Source organism: Cebidichthys violaceus, unplaced genomic scaffold, assembly GCF_023349555.1.
Source record: "Cebidichthys violaceus isolate CVI_PGR_0920_01 unplaced genomic scaffold, fCebVio1.0.p SCAF_10, whole genome shotgun sequence".
In the NCBI taxonomy this organism is placed as follows: domain Eukaryota; kingdom Metazoa; phylum Chordata; class Actinopteri; order Perciformes; family Stichaeidae; genus Cebidichthys; species Cebidichthys violaceus.
This window is the reverse complement of record NW_027176263.1, coordinates 14153462-14167857: the sequence shown is the minus strand read 5'-3', so window position 1 is coordinate 14167857 and position 14396 is coordinate 14153462. Positions and strand designations below refer to the sequence as shown.

At 45.5% G+C, this 14396-nt stretch overlaps 1 protein-coding gene across 1 annotated transcript in view; it reads left to right on the top strand.

Moving 5' to 3' along the window:
* Nucleotides 1-14396, top strand: part of ncapd3 (non-SMC condensin II complex, subunit D3) — a 52681-nt gene that overhangs the window by 11751 nt on the left and 26534 nt on the right. The window contains exons 13-21 of the mRNA XM_068718177.1: nucleotides 159-251; nucleotides 420-493; nucleotides 2190-2324; nucleotides 2426-2646; nucleotides 3978-4169; nucleotides 4264-4361; nucleotides 4461-4570; nucleotides 6227-6334; nucleotides 12930-13044. Coding sequence (XP_068574278.1) covers nucleotides 159-251; nucleotides 420-493; nucleotides 2190-2324; nucleotides 2426-2646; nucleotides 3978-4169; nucleotides 4264-4361; nucleotides 4461-4570; nucleotides 6227-6334; nucleotides 12930-13044 — 1146 coding nt within the window. The remainder of the gene's footprint in view (nucleotides 1-158; nucleotides 252-419; nucleotides 494-2189; nucleotides 2325-2425; nucleotides 2647-3977; nucleotides 4170-4263; nucleotides 4362-4460; nucleotides 4571-6226; nucleotides 6335-12929; nucleotides 13045-14396) is intronic.

The window sequence follows — 14396 nt, the reverse complement described above, 5'->3', positions numbered from 1 at the left end:
GATTTCTTTCAATGATTCAATTTTAAATTATGGCCAGATCTTACACATCGCACTTTTTAAAAAATGTAGTGGAGTTTGATGCCCAGGCCTTCATGGTTCACTGTCTTGCAAATTGTTTGAAGTCTTGAGGTTTTTATAAATGTGACTGTGTGTTTCAGGAAGCCTTAGTTCCCAGCAGACTCAAAAAACCTACCGCACTCTGCCGTTCAGGACTGTGGAGATTAGCAGTACTGATGGCTCTGACTGTGACGGTGAGACAAGCTAATCTGATTTACCATTCAAATGATTTTTATTGTATGCATTCGGTGGCATTTTGTAAATAGATGTGCAACAACTGTTTACACACTTGTGTAGGTGTGTATACACTCAAAGTCTCACATTGACTCAAAGAGATGTATTGATATGTATTTTCAATGCAGCAAAAGAGAACCTGGCTCTCCTCCTGCGGCGAGTAAAAGACTCAAAGACGAACGTGAGAAAATCGGCGTTGCAGGTACCAGAAAAACTGAGCTTCCCTGGACGGCTTCATGTTACAAATTCAAATAATGATCAGCCACCAATATACAGTGGAGGAAATAAGTATTCGATCCCTTGCCGATTTTGTAAGTTTACCCACTTACAAAGAAATGAACGGTCTATAATTGTAATGGTAGATTTATTATAACAGTTAGAGACAGAATATAAAAAAAAAAATCCAGAAAATCACATCATTTAAGAGTTATAAATTGATTTGCATTTGATTGTGTGAAATAAGTATTTGATCCCCTAGCAAAACATGACTCAGTACTTGGCAAGCAAAGAGGTCAGATGTTTCTTGTAGTTGGTCACCGGGTTTGTGCACATCTCAGGAGACACTTTGGTCCACTCCTCTTTGCAGATTCTCTCCAAATCCTTAAGGTTTCAAGGCTGTCGCTTGGCAACTCGAAGCTTCAGCTCCCTCCACAGATTTTTCTCTGGTATTAAGGTCCTGAAACTGGCCAGGCCACTCCATGACCTTAATGTGCTTCTTCTTGAGCCACTCCTTTGTTGCCTTGGCTGTATGTTTTAGGTCATTGTCGTGCTGGAGGACCCATCCACGACCCATTTTCACTTTCCTGGCTGAGGGAAGGAGGTTGTCGCCCAAGATTTCAAGGTACATGGCCCCGTCCATCCTGCCTGCGATGCGGTGTAGTCGTCCTGTCCCCTGAGCAGAGAAACACCCCCAAAGCATAATATTTCCCCCCTCCATGCTTGACAGTGGGGATGGTGTTCTTGGGGTTATAGTCAACATTTCTCTTCCTCCAAACACAGCGAGTCGAGTTGATGCCAAAGAGCTTGATTTTGGTCTCATCTGACCACATCACCTTCTCCCAAGCCTTCATTCAGGTGTTCATTGGGCCTGTACATGTGCCTTCCTGAGCAGGGGGACCTTGCGAGCGCTGCAGGATTTTAATCCATTACGGAAAGTGTGTTACCAATGGTTTTCTTGGTGACTGTGGTCCCAGCTGTCTTGAGATCATTAACAAGTTCCTCCCGTGTAGTTCTGGGCTGATCTCTCACTTTTCTCATGATCATTGATACCCCACGAGTCGAGATCTTGCTTGGGGCCCCAGGCCGAGGGCGATTGATGGTCATTTTGTGTTTCTTCCATTTCCGAATAATTGCACCAGCAGTTGTGTCCTTCTCACCAAGCTGCTTGCCGATGGTCTTGTAGCCCATTCCAGCCTTGTGCAGGTCTACAATCTGGTCCCTGACATCCTTAGACAGCTCTTTGGTGTTGCCCAAGCGACAGCCTTGAAACCTTAAGGATTTGGAGAGAATCTGCAAAGAGGAGTGGACCAAAATCCCTCCTGAGATGTGCGCAAACCTGGTGACCAACTACAAGAAACATCTGATCTCTTTACTTGCCAACAACGGTTTCTCCACCAAGTCATGTTTTGCTAAGGGATCAAATACTTATTTCACACAATCAAATGCAAATCAATTTATAACTTTTATATGATGTGATTTTCTGGATTTTTTTAAAATATTCTGTCTCTCATTGTTATAATAAATCTACCATTAATATTATAGACCGTTCATGTCTTTGTAAGTGGGCAAACTTACAAAATCGACAAGGGATCAAATACTTATTTCCTCCACTGTATGTGTTTCACCCTAGCCTTCTGTGCAGATGACCCTTTAACCTCTGCTCTGTCGTCTGTTCACAGACCCTGGTGGGTCTCCTGAAACATAATGTGATCACTTTGAGCTGGGAGAACCTGGCTACGCTGTCGGAGCGCTGCAGGGACCCGGCCGTGTCTGTGAAGAAGAAGGCCCTGCAGTGCGTAGGAGAGCTACTCGCTGTGAGTCTCAACCAGCAGCTTGGAGAGACAGTACAACATTTTAAAGATAATAAAGAGAGAGAAGCACATTTTGCAGTACACATATTTCCTCCAATCACCAGGCTAAACCAGAGTGCAGTGTGGTACAGAAGGCGTGGCTGCAGGGTGTGCTGCCGGCTGTGGTGGACTCTGAGAACTCGGTGCAGGACAAGGCCCTGGAGGCTCTGGACCAGGTGCTGCTCAGCCAGGTCAAACCGTACTCTGCCAGCCGCCACCTGGATGCCAGTCAGAGGCTGACCTGGGACCTGCTGGGCCTGCTCTGCAACGAGTGCCGGATCCTCAGGTTGGACCGGCTACGTTCAGGCTACATACACACAAAAGAACTCTGTTTTAAAATGAAAACGATCTCCGTCTACACCAGCGTTTCAGCACCGTTTTTAGAATTTGTTTCTGTCCATACTTACGTGCCTGAAAACGCATGACTATTCACATGCAGTGGGCATGTGGGTGCGAATGTAAACAGGAAGTAGATTGGTTCCTTAGTTACAGAAAATACAACAGAGTATTATTGTACTCTTTAATAATAATAGATTGTGCTTGATACTTAACCCTACTTCCAACAAATGCACTCAAACAGCCAACTTTACTCTCACATAGACACGCATCAAATTTACTTTAAAATGAACATTTACAAATCAAGGTTCACTAACCTATGGGTCAATAAATTTGATCAATACACTCAGTTTCATTGTTTTCTGTTTTCACACTCGTAGCTCTGCTGGTGGCTGAAGCCCCTGTCGTACTGGAGAGAATTTTTGCTTTTGTTCGTTTACAGTTTCTTCATGAACTTCACAGTAGTTGCGCAGAACAAAATGAGAATTGATGAGAACAGGAAAGTCCTCCGTTTTGTGTCTATTGCTCTCCTCAAAGCTGCAAACCATGACTTCAGACGTCCGCGCCGTTGGACTGGTAACACCGCTGGACACGCCGCTCGCTAATCGCTCTTATAATGACTCGTTTCCTCCACATGTAGGTAGTAGGAGCATTATAAAATGCAGAATTTAACTGCTCAATAGCTGCTAGTATAGACAACAAGGCCTGTAATTTGTTATCCATGTTGAATTAACCTCTGGTAGTTGATCTGTAATCAAGGCTGTGACGAATCAGGGAAGGCACGCAATGTTTTTTGGCAACAGCTGACAACCCAGTGCCACCTAGAGGATTTTTTTTTTTTACTTTACCACTCTGTCAGACTACTAAAACCCAATCATGTAGCGAATGCATGTGTCTGCGTCATTGTTTTCAAAGGTCTACCTTCCTGCCTGTCCAGACTACAATGCAAACCCCTTTGGATAACAGTATCCGTCAGTAGAAAAACATCCCATTTTAGGGGCCCTAAAACTCCGGAGTAGTGTGGACGCTAGGCGTAAATGTAGCAAAAGATATGCGCTTTAAAAAAAAAAACAAAGCAGTGTGGATGAAGCCTCAGTCCCGTTTGTTTATAAAATAAGAACGTGAAATAGTCAAAACCCAGTGAATGAGTATTGCCACAAAATGTTGGGTTTTATCAGGAATCATTTCAAACTTTACTGACCTTCAAATAGTGCTATTGCTTGGAGAATGAGCCCATCACTGCTACTGTCGCTGACTTTGTTTCTTGTCCCGGGTTGCCAGCCGGTATTTCAGCAGGGCCTTCACCATCTGGTCCAAACAGAACAAGTTCACACAGACACTCATCACCGACCTGATCTCGCACACTGAGGCCAATCACGCTGCCGGGGCCTGGCTGCTGCTCTCCAAGGTTGTTGCCTCGTCTCCCAGACTGCCCTATGGGAAGATCTTGGATGCCTGGGACAGCATGGTCAGGTGAGAGGGACACGCAACGTTTTTTGACAACAGCTGAGAACCCAGTGCCACCACAAGGATTATTTTTACTTTACTACTCTATTTTTGTTCTTAGTTCAAAGGACGTAACTGCGACAACCTGCTGTCACATCCTGTGTGTGATGGGAGACATTGCTGTGCATTTGAATGAAGACACCAAGGATAGGATAGTTGGTTAGTGAATATGGTGTGGGATGTCGGGAAACTTTACAGGAGGAGTTTGGAACTGTCATAATATCTCTTTCTGTTTCTTCCTTCTCTGTCTCTCTTTAGTTGATCTGATGTCTTGGTTAAAGACTTTTACTTTGTCTCTGGAGGTGATCTGTGCTGCTGTGGAGAGTCTTTATCAACTCGGCCGCAGCGAAGACGTCAAACAGACTCAGGTTGGAGATCTCGCCTTTTCTCTTTACAACTGCCTGTCATACAGTTTCATAATTAGAAATGTTGGGGTGCAAAATGTGTAGTTCCATGCCATAGTTCAGAAGACAGACCTTTTAATAACAGAGCCGACAGAGCTAACACTAGACAAAAACAAAAGGAATGTTATTTACGTTTACTGATGCTGCTTGTATCAGTACTGTGAAAAAGATTGTCTCGATGCAGAAAACTCAATAATCGGAAATTAAAACATGCATGGACATCCATTGCCACAGAATCTAGTGTCACCGTAACTGCCCACTTTATCACTGTCTGTATTGTTCTACCACAGGTTCCAAAGAAAGCGTTATTTTTGTGTGAGAGCTGGTACAGAATGCTCATTGTCCATAACAGGAGGATTTGGTTGAAAATAAGTCTATAGTATCTATTTGTGAATAAGGGCAGCTTTTTATGTCAAGTGATTCAGAACATGCTGATTTTTACAGTAAGAATGCTGCTACAGGCACAATTTCATTTCTTTTCTTCTTGGTTCTCTTTGCAACGCTGGCAAATATGTTGGAAAATGTAACCCTCCAGTTGACACATCTCTTCTACTTGTTAATTAGATTGTATTAATAAAAAATAATGGAAGTAAATTCATAATTTCTTTTCATTATGAATCATTATTCATATATGATGCGTTTTTAAAGTAGCAGATAATCACAACAAATAAATCATGAATAGAAATCAAAGTTTGATGCTTCAAGATGAATTGCTAATCGTTTTATAATCACATTGTAGTCTTCAGAATCGATTTGTGAGATGCCTAGAGATTCTCACCTCTACTAACGGGGACAAAAAAAATTGAAATTGGTCCAGTATTGTGGGAGACAGGCTGCAATGTAATCTCATCAGGGCAATTCCTCACAGTCAATCCACTGAAAGTGCTTGTTTTTGCCACTGACAGGCTCAGATTGTTATTATGGAACATTATGGAAAGGATCTGTCAGAAATAAAACGCGATGATGCGAGATTTCAGGGCGAGACTTGGTTAGACACAATAACAAACCGACCGGATCCAGGGTTTATGTTAGCTGGCATATGCTTGCTTTTTTGCTGGTATCATGTTTAGTTCACCAGTAGATTAAATAATCAAAGGCAAAAATGGCCAAAATTTAAAAAATCCTGAAACAAAATTCTCATTTTGAATAAAGTGTTTCATTAGATTGCTGCTAGACCGTCCTGTTAGGTGGGTCATGCATGCCTGCATTGGTCACTAAGACACAAAAACATGGGTTGACAAACTCCAAAACACAGGTGAAAAATACCAAAGTTACCCTTTAAATAAAAACACAAATAGTTTGTGCCAGCATTTTAAATATTCGTGGCCAGTATTAATATATAAAAAAAAAATGTAAATGATGGCTGAGTGTGTTAAGTTTAAACGTGGAACTTTTTTCATGCTTCCCAAAACATTTTTGGTGGCTTTATCTTCGTATTTATTTGGATCATGTACAGAATCTAAACTTGCCAAAGTCACATCTCATCATCCAGCGTTAAACAGATTCTCCCGATATGATGTCCTACATCATGATTTAATCAAAAATATGACTCATCCCTAGTTCCCGTGTTCTGTCATTTCATATGTGATTTTTATTTTTTATTTTTTATTTTTTATTCAGGCTTTTCTGAACCAGCACTGTGGTGAGCTGGTGTCGGTGTGTGAGGCTTATTTAGCCAGCATCATCCTGAGAGAAAAGGGAGACCAGAACCTCAATGAGGAGCTGATGGTGAGACCTAACCTGTTGCTTGCTTTTTCTTGCCCTTAGATAAACATCGGCCTGAAAGATGTCCGTTTTTTTTTATCAAGTATGGTTGATTTTATTTGAGATCAACACATACTGTGTACGGCAGTTGTGACACACGTAATTTCCAAAACCATCTGCTGCTCACACTATTCTCAGAAATAGGAGCAACAAAACAGACAATCTCTCTGCTAGTGTCAAAGCCAGACTTTTAGAATACTGTCTGGGCCACATCATTAACTGAACAGTTCAGTTACCACAAACTTTGGCACATCAGGGTGATAACAACACATGTGGTCAATCATAGGGATGATAGATGTCTGGGTGCTTTGAACGTTTAAATATAGCCATGGTGGAACTAATTGAAAAGCTTCACCTCATGCTCAAGTTTTACTTTCTATTATTCTATGTATTTTGTATTTTTGTTTCTACAGCACAAGAGATGCTTTTCAGTTTCATAGCCTGTTGTGACCCGTTGCTTTTTGGGAAAGTGTTTTAGTGTTCTGACGGAAATTTTTCTTCTTAACGCTGGATGCCTATCCGTTAAGAAGAAAAATTTCCTTACGCAGTCAGCTACTCCACTGAGTATCTACTTGTTATGGCTCGTTTCAGTCTCCTAAAGTGTGATTTAATGCAGCTGAATTCACCATGTAGTTGTTCTCATTTACAAATTTTTCCGTTTCTGTTGCCGAACATGAAATAGTTATTTAATCGCGGCTCATAAACACTACATGTCAACAAGCTGTCATTCTCAAGCTGCTGCACTGTTTTTTTTAGAATCACTGTATCATCTGACAACAGCTCTGCTGTGTAATTAGCTATAATAACATTTAGAATAAGTGATTGCAAGAAATTTAGAGGGGGCTAAATGCTGTTTGCTGCTTCACAGCTGCAATATTGATGGCATAATTCCTCACTGAGCAGTTTATGCTATCATTTTGTGGAAACTCTGTTTTCCCCGTACACACCAAGCTAGCATTTTAAGATTTGAAGACTCTTGAAGAAGTTTTTAGAAAGCTCAGTGTTTAGGTGAGGAAACGAAAGTTACGAACGTAACTACGGTTCAATGAATCCTGGATGACCGCCAGAGGCAGTGTTTAACACTGGATATCTTCTGTCTCACGCATGCGCAGGTCGAGTCTTTATATCAACAAAGTCACCTGTGACCTCGGATGACCCCTGTCGTCTATAAGTTCCGGTGTCATCCTGAGATCAGTCCTACGAAATCTTCTCACGAGCTCACGGGATTCCGAGTGAACAAGAACTCTGGCGGTCATCCAGGATTCATAGAACCGTAGTTACTTTCGTTCTATTTCATCCTTACTGACTGCCAGAGGCAGTGTTTAACACTGGATGGCTTATATCAACAGAGTCACGAGGAAGCACAAGTACCTACCTCATATAGCTCAGGCAGAGGAACTTGGCCAAAGAACCCTCCCCAGTGGGTGAGGGGTGGCAACGTTGACTCTGTAGTGTTTGGTAAATGTGCTTGGAGATGCCCATGAGGCCGCAGCACATATATCCTCCACAGGCACACCTCTCAGGGCTGCCCATGACGTGGAGATACTCCTGGTAGAGTGGCCCTTCACTCCGGATGGGAGAGCACGGTCGCTCGCCTTGTATGCATAGGCAATGGCCTCCACTATCCAGTGGGACAGGCGCTGTTTTGAAAGAGCACAGCCCTTATTTGGCCCACCATAACAGACAAAGAGCTGCTCCGACCGCCGTATGCACACGGTGGCTTCCACATAAGCTCTGAGGGACCGCACTGGGCACAGCAGCCTTGACCTCTCCTCTCCTGATGGGGGGTCAAACTGTGCAAGCTGGATAGGCTGGTTGATATGCGAGCATGTCAGCACCTTTGTGAGAAACGCTGCATTAGGCCACAAAGTAACCCCCGAGCCATCAGAGTTCCACTTCAGACAAGATTCACTCACCGACAGGGCATGCAGCTCGCCCACACGTTAGCTGAAGTGATGGCAAGGAGAAAAAACGTTTTGGTCGCCAGCCATCTCCGCTCCGCCTGTGCCAGGGGTTCAAAAGGCGGCAAGCATAGGGTGTCCAACACCAAGTGTAGGTCCCATGCACGGGATACCTGTAGTAACATTACATTACATTACAGTCATTTTAGCAGACGTTTTTATCCAAAGCGACTTACAATTCAGTATCTATCTACACACCGTAGACGCAGCTACGGGAGCAATTCTGGGGTTAAGCGTCTTGCTCAAGGACACATTGACATGAGACTAGCAGAGCAGGAGCCGGGGATCGAACCACTGACCCTCTGATTGAAAGGCGGCCCTGCTCTCCACTTAGCCACCGTCACCCCTCGTAACTTTAGGGATCTGGTACCCCCTTGATGGTTTATGTGGAACACAGCAGAGGTGTTGTCCGACCGGACAAGCACATGCTTTCCCCTCAAGTTTGGCAGACAATGTTTCAGTGCGGTTTCCAATTGTTGGGATTCTACTTCTCTCGCTATGGAAGGCCGCAGCTCATGCTTTCTACTGTACTTTTCGTCCACAGAGTCGTATCAAATAACCAGCTGGTTCCGATTTACAATCAAAAGTATTTAATAACTAACAGAAGTTAAACAATTACTAACTGAAGTACACTATCGATAGAATATGTTCCGCGGATCAGAGTTAAAACATGCTCCACCCAGCAGCCCAGGCCCCTGGTTTACTGTAAAATGGCAGCGTCGATAACTCCAGAGAAATCCTCGGCAACAATGTCTTCTACTCTACAGTTTCCTCCTGAAACTGTAAAAGTCCATTATCAGCTCTGTGATTGGCTGAAATCCAACTGTTCCCTCCTGGCTTCGGACAGTGTCCACTCTCGGTTGACCTCCTTGGCCTGGTCCGCCTCTCGTTCCATAGGGCTGTGTTCCTCAACATCTCTGCTTGTCCTGCCCCCGCTGTGTTCACACCTTTTAGCATTCCTGTAGTCGGCCTCTTGAAACTCATCACCATATGGTCACGGTAGTATCTGTAAAGCCTCTCTCAAAATCCCTCTCTCTCCCTCACAGCTCATCACTATACATTTAGTTAATACATCCAATAGGTAAACACATGATACACATATACTATCTTCTTCAAGTAAATATACTGTAAACATATAATACATTCCACAAATCAATATCCTGTGACATTTGAATACATTGTAATATTTAATACATTCCTCAAGGTGTGTTTTTAATCATCCTAAACATGCTTCTAAACTTAAATTCTTAACAAGTGCTTGGTGCACAACCCGTAGCTCTAGAACATTGACATGCTCCATGCGGTCTTGAGCAGACCACTGCCCTCGAGCAGTCCTGTTCTGCCACACTGCACCCCATCCTGAGAGGCAGGCATCTGTTGTGACCACCTCTCGGCGGAATGGGACCGAGCCCATGGGGGCCGAGCCCATGGGGACACTGTTTGCAAGATATGCTCTCTACCTCCATGGGGATAGAGCGAGTAGGCACTGTTTTCCTACTACTATTGCCCTGTCTCTGTGCCACTTGGCGTCCAAGTGAAGGCTGTTCAGCCATCTCTGCAGGGGGCACAGTGACAGCAAGCCTAAGGGAACGACAAGGCTGAGGCAGCTGTCAGTTTGTCAGCAGCTGTCAGTTTGCCCATTAGGCGGAGAAAAAGAATGTAGGGCAACCGCCTGCCCCCTCTGAAGGAGGAGAGACTGTGGAGGATGCCGTCCACACGCTGGGGTGACGGGCAGGCACTCATAGTGGCTGCATCCAGGGCCACACCAATGAAGGTTATGCTCTGGGAAGGGGTCAGGGAGCTCTTTTCCATGTTCACCTTGAGGCCCCACCGGGCCACGTGAGAGAGGAGGGGAGCAGTGTCCTGTGCTGCCTGAAGACGGGATGGTGCACAGATCAGCCAATCGTCCAAGTACGGCAGTATTTTCATGCCCTGTGATTGCAGGGGGAAAGGGCAGCAGCAACGCACCTTGTGAACACCCGTGGGGAGAGGGAGAGACCGAATGGGAGCACCCTGAACTGGAAGTGACGGCCTTGAAAGGCGAAACGCAGAAACTGCCTGTGGTGAGGTACAATGGGAATGTGGAAATAGGCATCCTTCAGGTCGACAGATGTGAACCACTCTCCCCTGGAAACAGCCCGAAGGACGTCTGCTGTGCTCAGCATGTGAAATGGTAATACCTTCAGGAACTTGTTGAGTCCCCTCAGGTCTAGGACTGGCCGCAGTCCGCTGCCTTTCTTTTTTACAAGAAAGTAAGTTGAGTAGAACCCCCCGGGTTGTGACAGGGGGTCCACCCTCTCGATTGCACCCTTGGCCAGGAGCGCGGCTAACTCCTGGTAAAGGGCTAGGGTTTTTGCCGGGTCGGTGATGCTGGTCATTTTGACCCGGCTGGAGGCTGGGGGCCGGCGTCGGAATTGAAGCTTGTACCCCTGGGTTAGGGTGGACACCACCCAGGGGTCTGAAGCATGAGCTGCTCAGTAGCTGATCTGCTGCTGAGAGAAAAAACCGACGGCCGGCCCGGAGACATCATCTCCTGGCCCCCCTGCCTCTGGAGGCTCTGGGGGGGCGACTGTTAGTCCGCAAGTTCAGAGGTTGTCTGGGGGGGACATAAGTAGGGTTGTCTGGGTAGCGAGCCGGCCTCCCAGCGGGACGCTGAGGACTGTGATGGCTACTGGTGTGAGCTGGGGGCTGAGCACGGCCTCGGGGGGCCGAAGTGGGACCCCTAGGTCTGCGGGGTGCGGGCATGTCTCTGCAAAGGCCAGAGAACTGCTGCCTGGTCTGGCTAGCTTCAACGGTCCGCTGAAGCGCCTGTATAGCAAATGCCCCGAACAGCTCACCAGGTTCTACTGGGACAGTACGGAGGGTCCTCCTACATGTCTCCGACAGGGGAGACTGCGCTAGCCAAACCTGGCGGCGAGTCTGGACCAGGGTGGACATCAGACGTCCAAGTTCCCTTGACATAAGCGCAAACGCCTGCAGTGAAGCATCACTGAGGCTGGTGGCGGAAGCGTCGAGAGTAGCTTGCTGCAGAGAAGCTGAGAGGGCAAGCATGAGGTGGGAGAGGGAGTTGCCGATACGGCCCATGCGCGCCGCTGTGTCATAAGCCCTGGAACGCCCCTGAAGAAGGCACTCGCAGGCGGAGGTTCCGGCTGCTGTGTATCTAACTGCAGGCGTGCCAGTGCCATGCGAATGACAAACCCCATGGTGCTATCGACTGCCCCCTCTGAAGAACTCTGAGCTGAAGAACGGGAGCCAGGCCCCGAAGCATGGGAGGGCCGCTCTTCACTGTACTGAGTAAAGAGATTGGCTGACGCTGCCAGTGAGATAACGTCCTCTTCTGGACCAAGCTCAGCCGTGGATAGATCTGGTGCTTCAGACCCCCCTGCACTAGGGTGGAGGGTCAGGAGAAGCGACTTCATTTGAGCAAGCTCAGCAGTCAGTAGATCCACTCTAGAAGACAGCCTGCTGGGCTTAGCCCTCTTGGAGGGAGCCCCTGCGGCTTCTGTGGCCCGGCGTTTGGAATGGGTAGGTTGGGCTGGATTCAGCTGTCCTGACAGGGGGAGGTCGTCCTCATCCATCAGGTGTTCCACCTCGGCCAGCTTAGCAGCCCTTACTACTCGAGGCATGATGCCACAGTTCATGCACGAGTTCTCCGAGAGGCCCTCCCTCAGATGCTCGAGGCCAAGGCAAGAGGGGCAGAGGTCATGGCCGTCCTCCGGCTGAAGAGGAGCCATACAGGTCCTACAGCCGGGAGAGTTAAACATGGCCGCAGGGGAGTGAAGACAGTCGTCGCAGATATTGGTGTCCCACCAGTTAGCCTGAGCGAGAGCACTCTGCTAACTTTGATAGCCGTAATGTTTACAAAACCAATGGACACCATCCAAGTATTAGCTTAGTCTAGTTAGCACCAAGTTAGCCGGAGCGAGGGCGCTCCGTTAACTGTGAAGGGCGGCCCGACAGCGTAACTCTACGCTCCCACTAGCACGCCGCCATTGGAAAAACGAACAATGGTTATAGAAACAATGTTAATCGAGCTCACCGATTGTTGTCTTCGTGATTTAGGTGGCCCGTATCAGACTGAGTCCGGAGCCCAACGGCGAAACACGCCGTTCCCTCTTAAGAGGGACAGCTTGTCGCAGCCTCTGGAGGGCGAAGATCCGCAACTCTGACCGGTGGTCACAAGGCTACCGCGACAAACTCTAATGTGTCTTGATCATAGACAGTTAATTTTCGCTTTAAGCTTCTACTACCATGGTAGCTAGCCTGCGTAGCGAGAAGATGAAAAAGGACTGATCTCAGGATGACACCGGAACTTATAGACGACGGGGTCATCCGAGGTCACAGGTAACTTTGTTGATATAAAGACTCGACCTGCGCATGCGCGAGACAGAAGATATCCAGTGTTAAACACTGCCTCTGGCGGTCAGTAAGGATGAAATAGAACTGCATTTAGACTGTAGGGAGGGCTGAAAATAAGAGGAAAAAGATGTTTTCAAAATAATGTGGACGACGTGTCTCATTGCTTTTTTGTTTTGTCAAAGACCAGGGTGCTGCACCATACTTGGTAAATGTGGAACTGAAAATGCTCTCTCTTCCAGGTGAAACACCTCCACACTCTGGGTGTGGCATCACTCCACTGTCCTGCCAAGGTAGGCAAAAGGACGGTGCTGCTTGTGGAGTCCGTCCTGACAACACATTCTGACAAACTGGCTGGTAAGGAGCATGGACATCTAGGGAAATGAGATACTGTGTTTTTCAAATCAACATGATCTGAACCATGGTCTTGCCTCCTGCCGTGGTCCTGCCTGACACCCACTGCTACTATCTTTATTAGTAGTAGTCGCATTGCTTGCTATTGCCGATACCATCACTGCTTTTGTTACCATTGTTATTCTACTATATCCACTCCTGTTGGTATTACTAGTAATTGAAATGTTTCCATCATTGTTGGAACGCTGATTCAGCATGTCTCTTTATATTTCTAATCTTTAAACTTTTTGAATTATTAAGCTTTTTGCAATTTCTTTTTTAATGGGATGTCTATGGAGAAACTTTTTAAATCCTCTTAAACTTTTTCAACTTTCAGATCCTTCTACTTCCTCATACTTTCAGCTACAGACACCATTTAAACTTTCAAATGTTGAAACATTTCTGATCAATTATTGTATGTTATAATCTTTTTGATGTCTTTTAAACTTTTTGAATTGTAGCAATTTAGCTTTTATGGGTTTTTCAGTCCTTTTCTGCTTTTATAATGGGTGTGTATTGCGCAGCTTAGAATGTGTGATGTCGCTGCTAGAGTGAAGAGGCGCTTGAGAATCTTGTGAAAAAAATATTTGTCTTTTGCCACTAAATCCACAATTTTCACTCTTCATGCATAATTTTTGGATGGAAACGTAGCTATTCTTGTCCTTGTCGTAGACAAATGACTGTGGAATCCCACAGATTTACAAATTTGGCACAAAAGCTTTTAATTGAGAGGAAACCCAACTTTCTGCTCCAAAGAGCACAATGTTAAATCGTACTTCAAAAAAGTCTTGCACAGACAACTGCACCCCATTTCTAAATCGCCATTAACGGCACTTTTTTTTTTTACACTACAGACACAATTTTTGCTTGATCTGTTCTTCAAGTCATCCTTGCTCTCCAGTATTAATATTGAGTAAAATTTGAGTTGCTACAGTCTCTAACTGAAGGTCCATCTACAAGAAACATGACCGCTATAGCAGCTTAGAGCGCAGCTAGTAGACTACTACGCATAGAGGTGAGCAGAGGTCCGCTCCAGAGAAGGACTTTTGGTTAGAGTTTGTAGCAACTTAATACTCTAGATATCTAGCTATTTTTTGTGCTTTGGTCTAAATCTGTGAGATAACCACGCCCCATGCATTTGATTATAACAGATAGAAATAAAAAAGGCTGGGAAATAAATGTGGCATTATGAAATAAAGTCCCCAGAAACAAATGAAAGTAGTCCTTTTGAAAAATGTCCTTTTTTTTAATGAAAAATATTTATTTGTTGAAGTCTATTATTTATATATTTATTGTCTCTTTTATTTATATCAGGA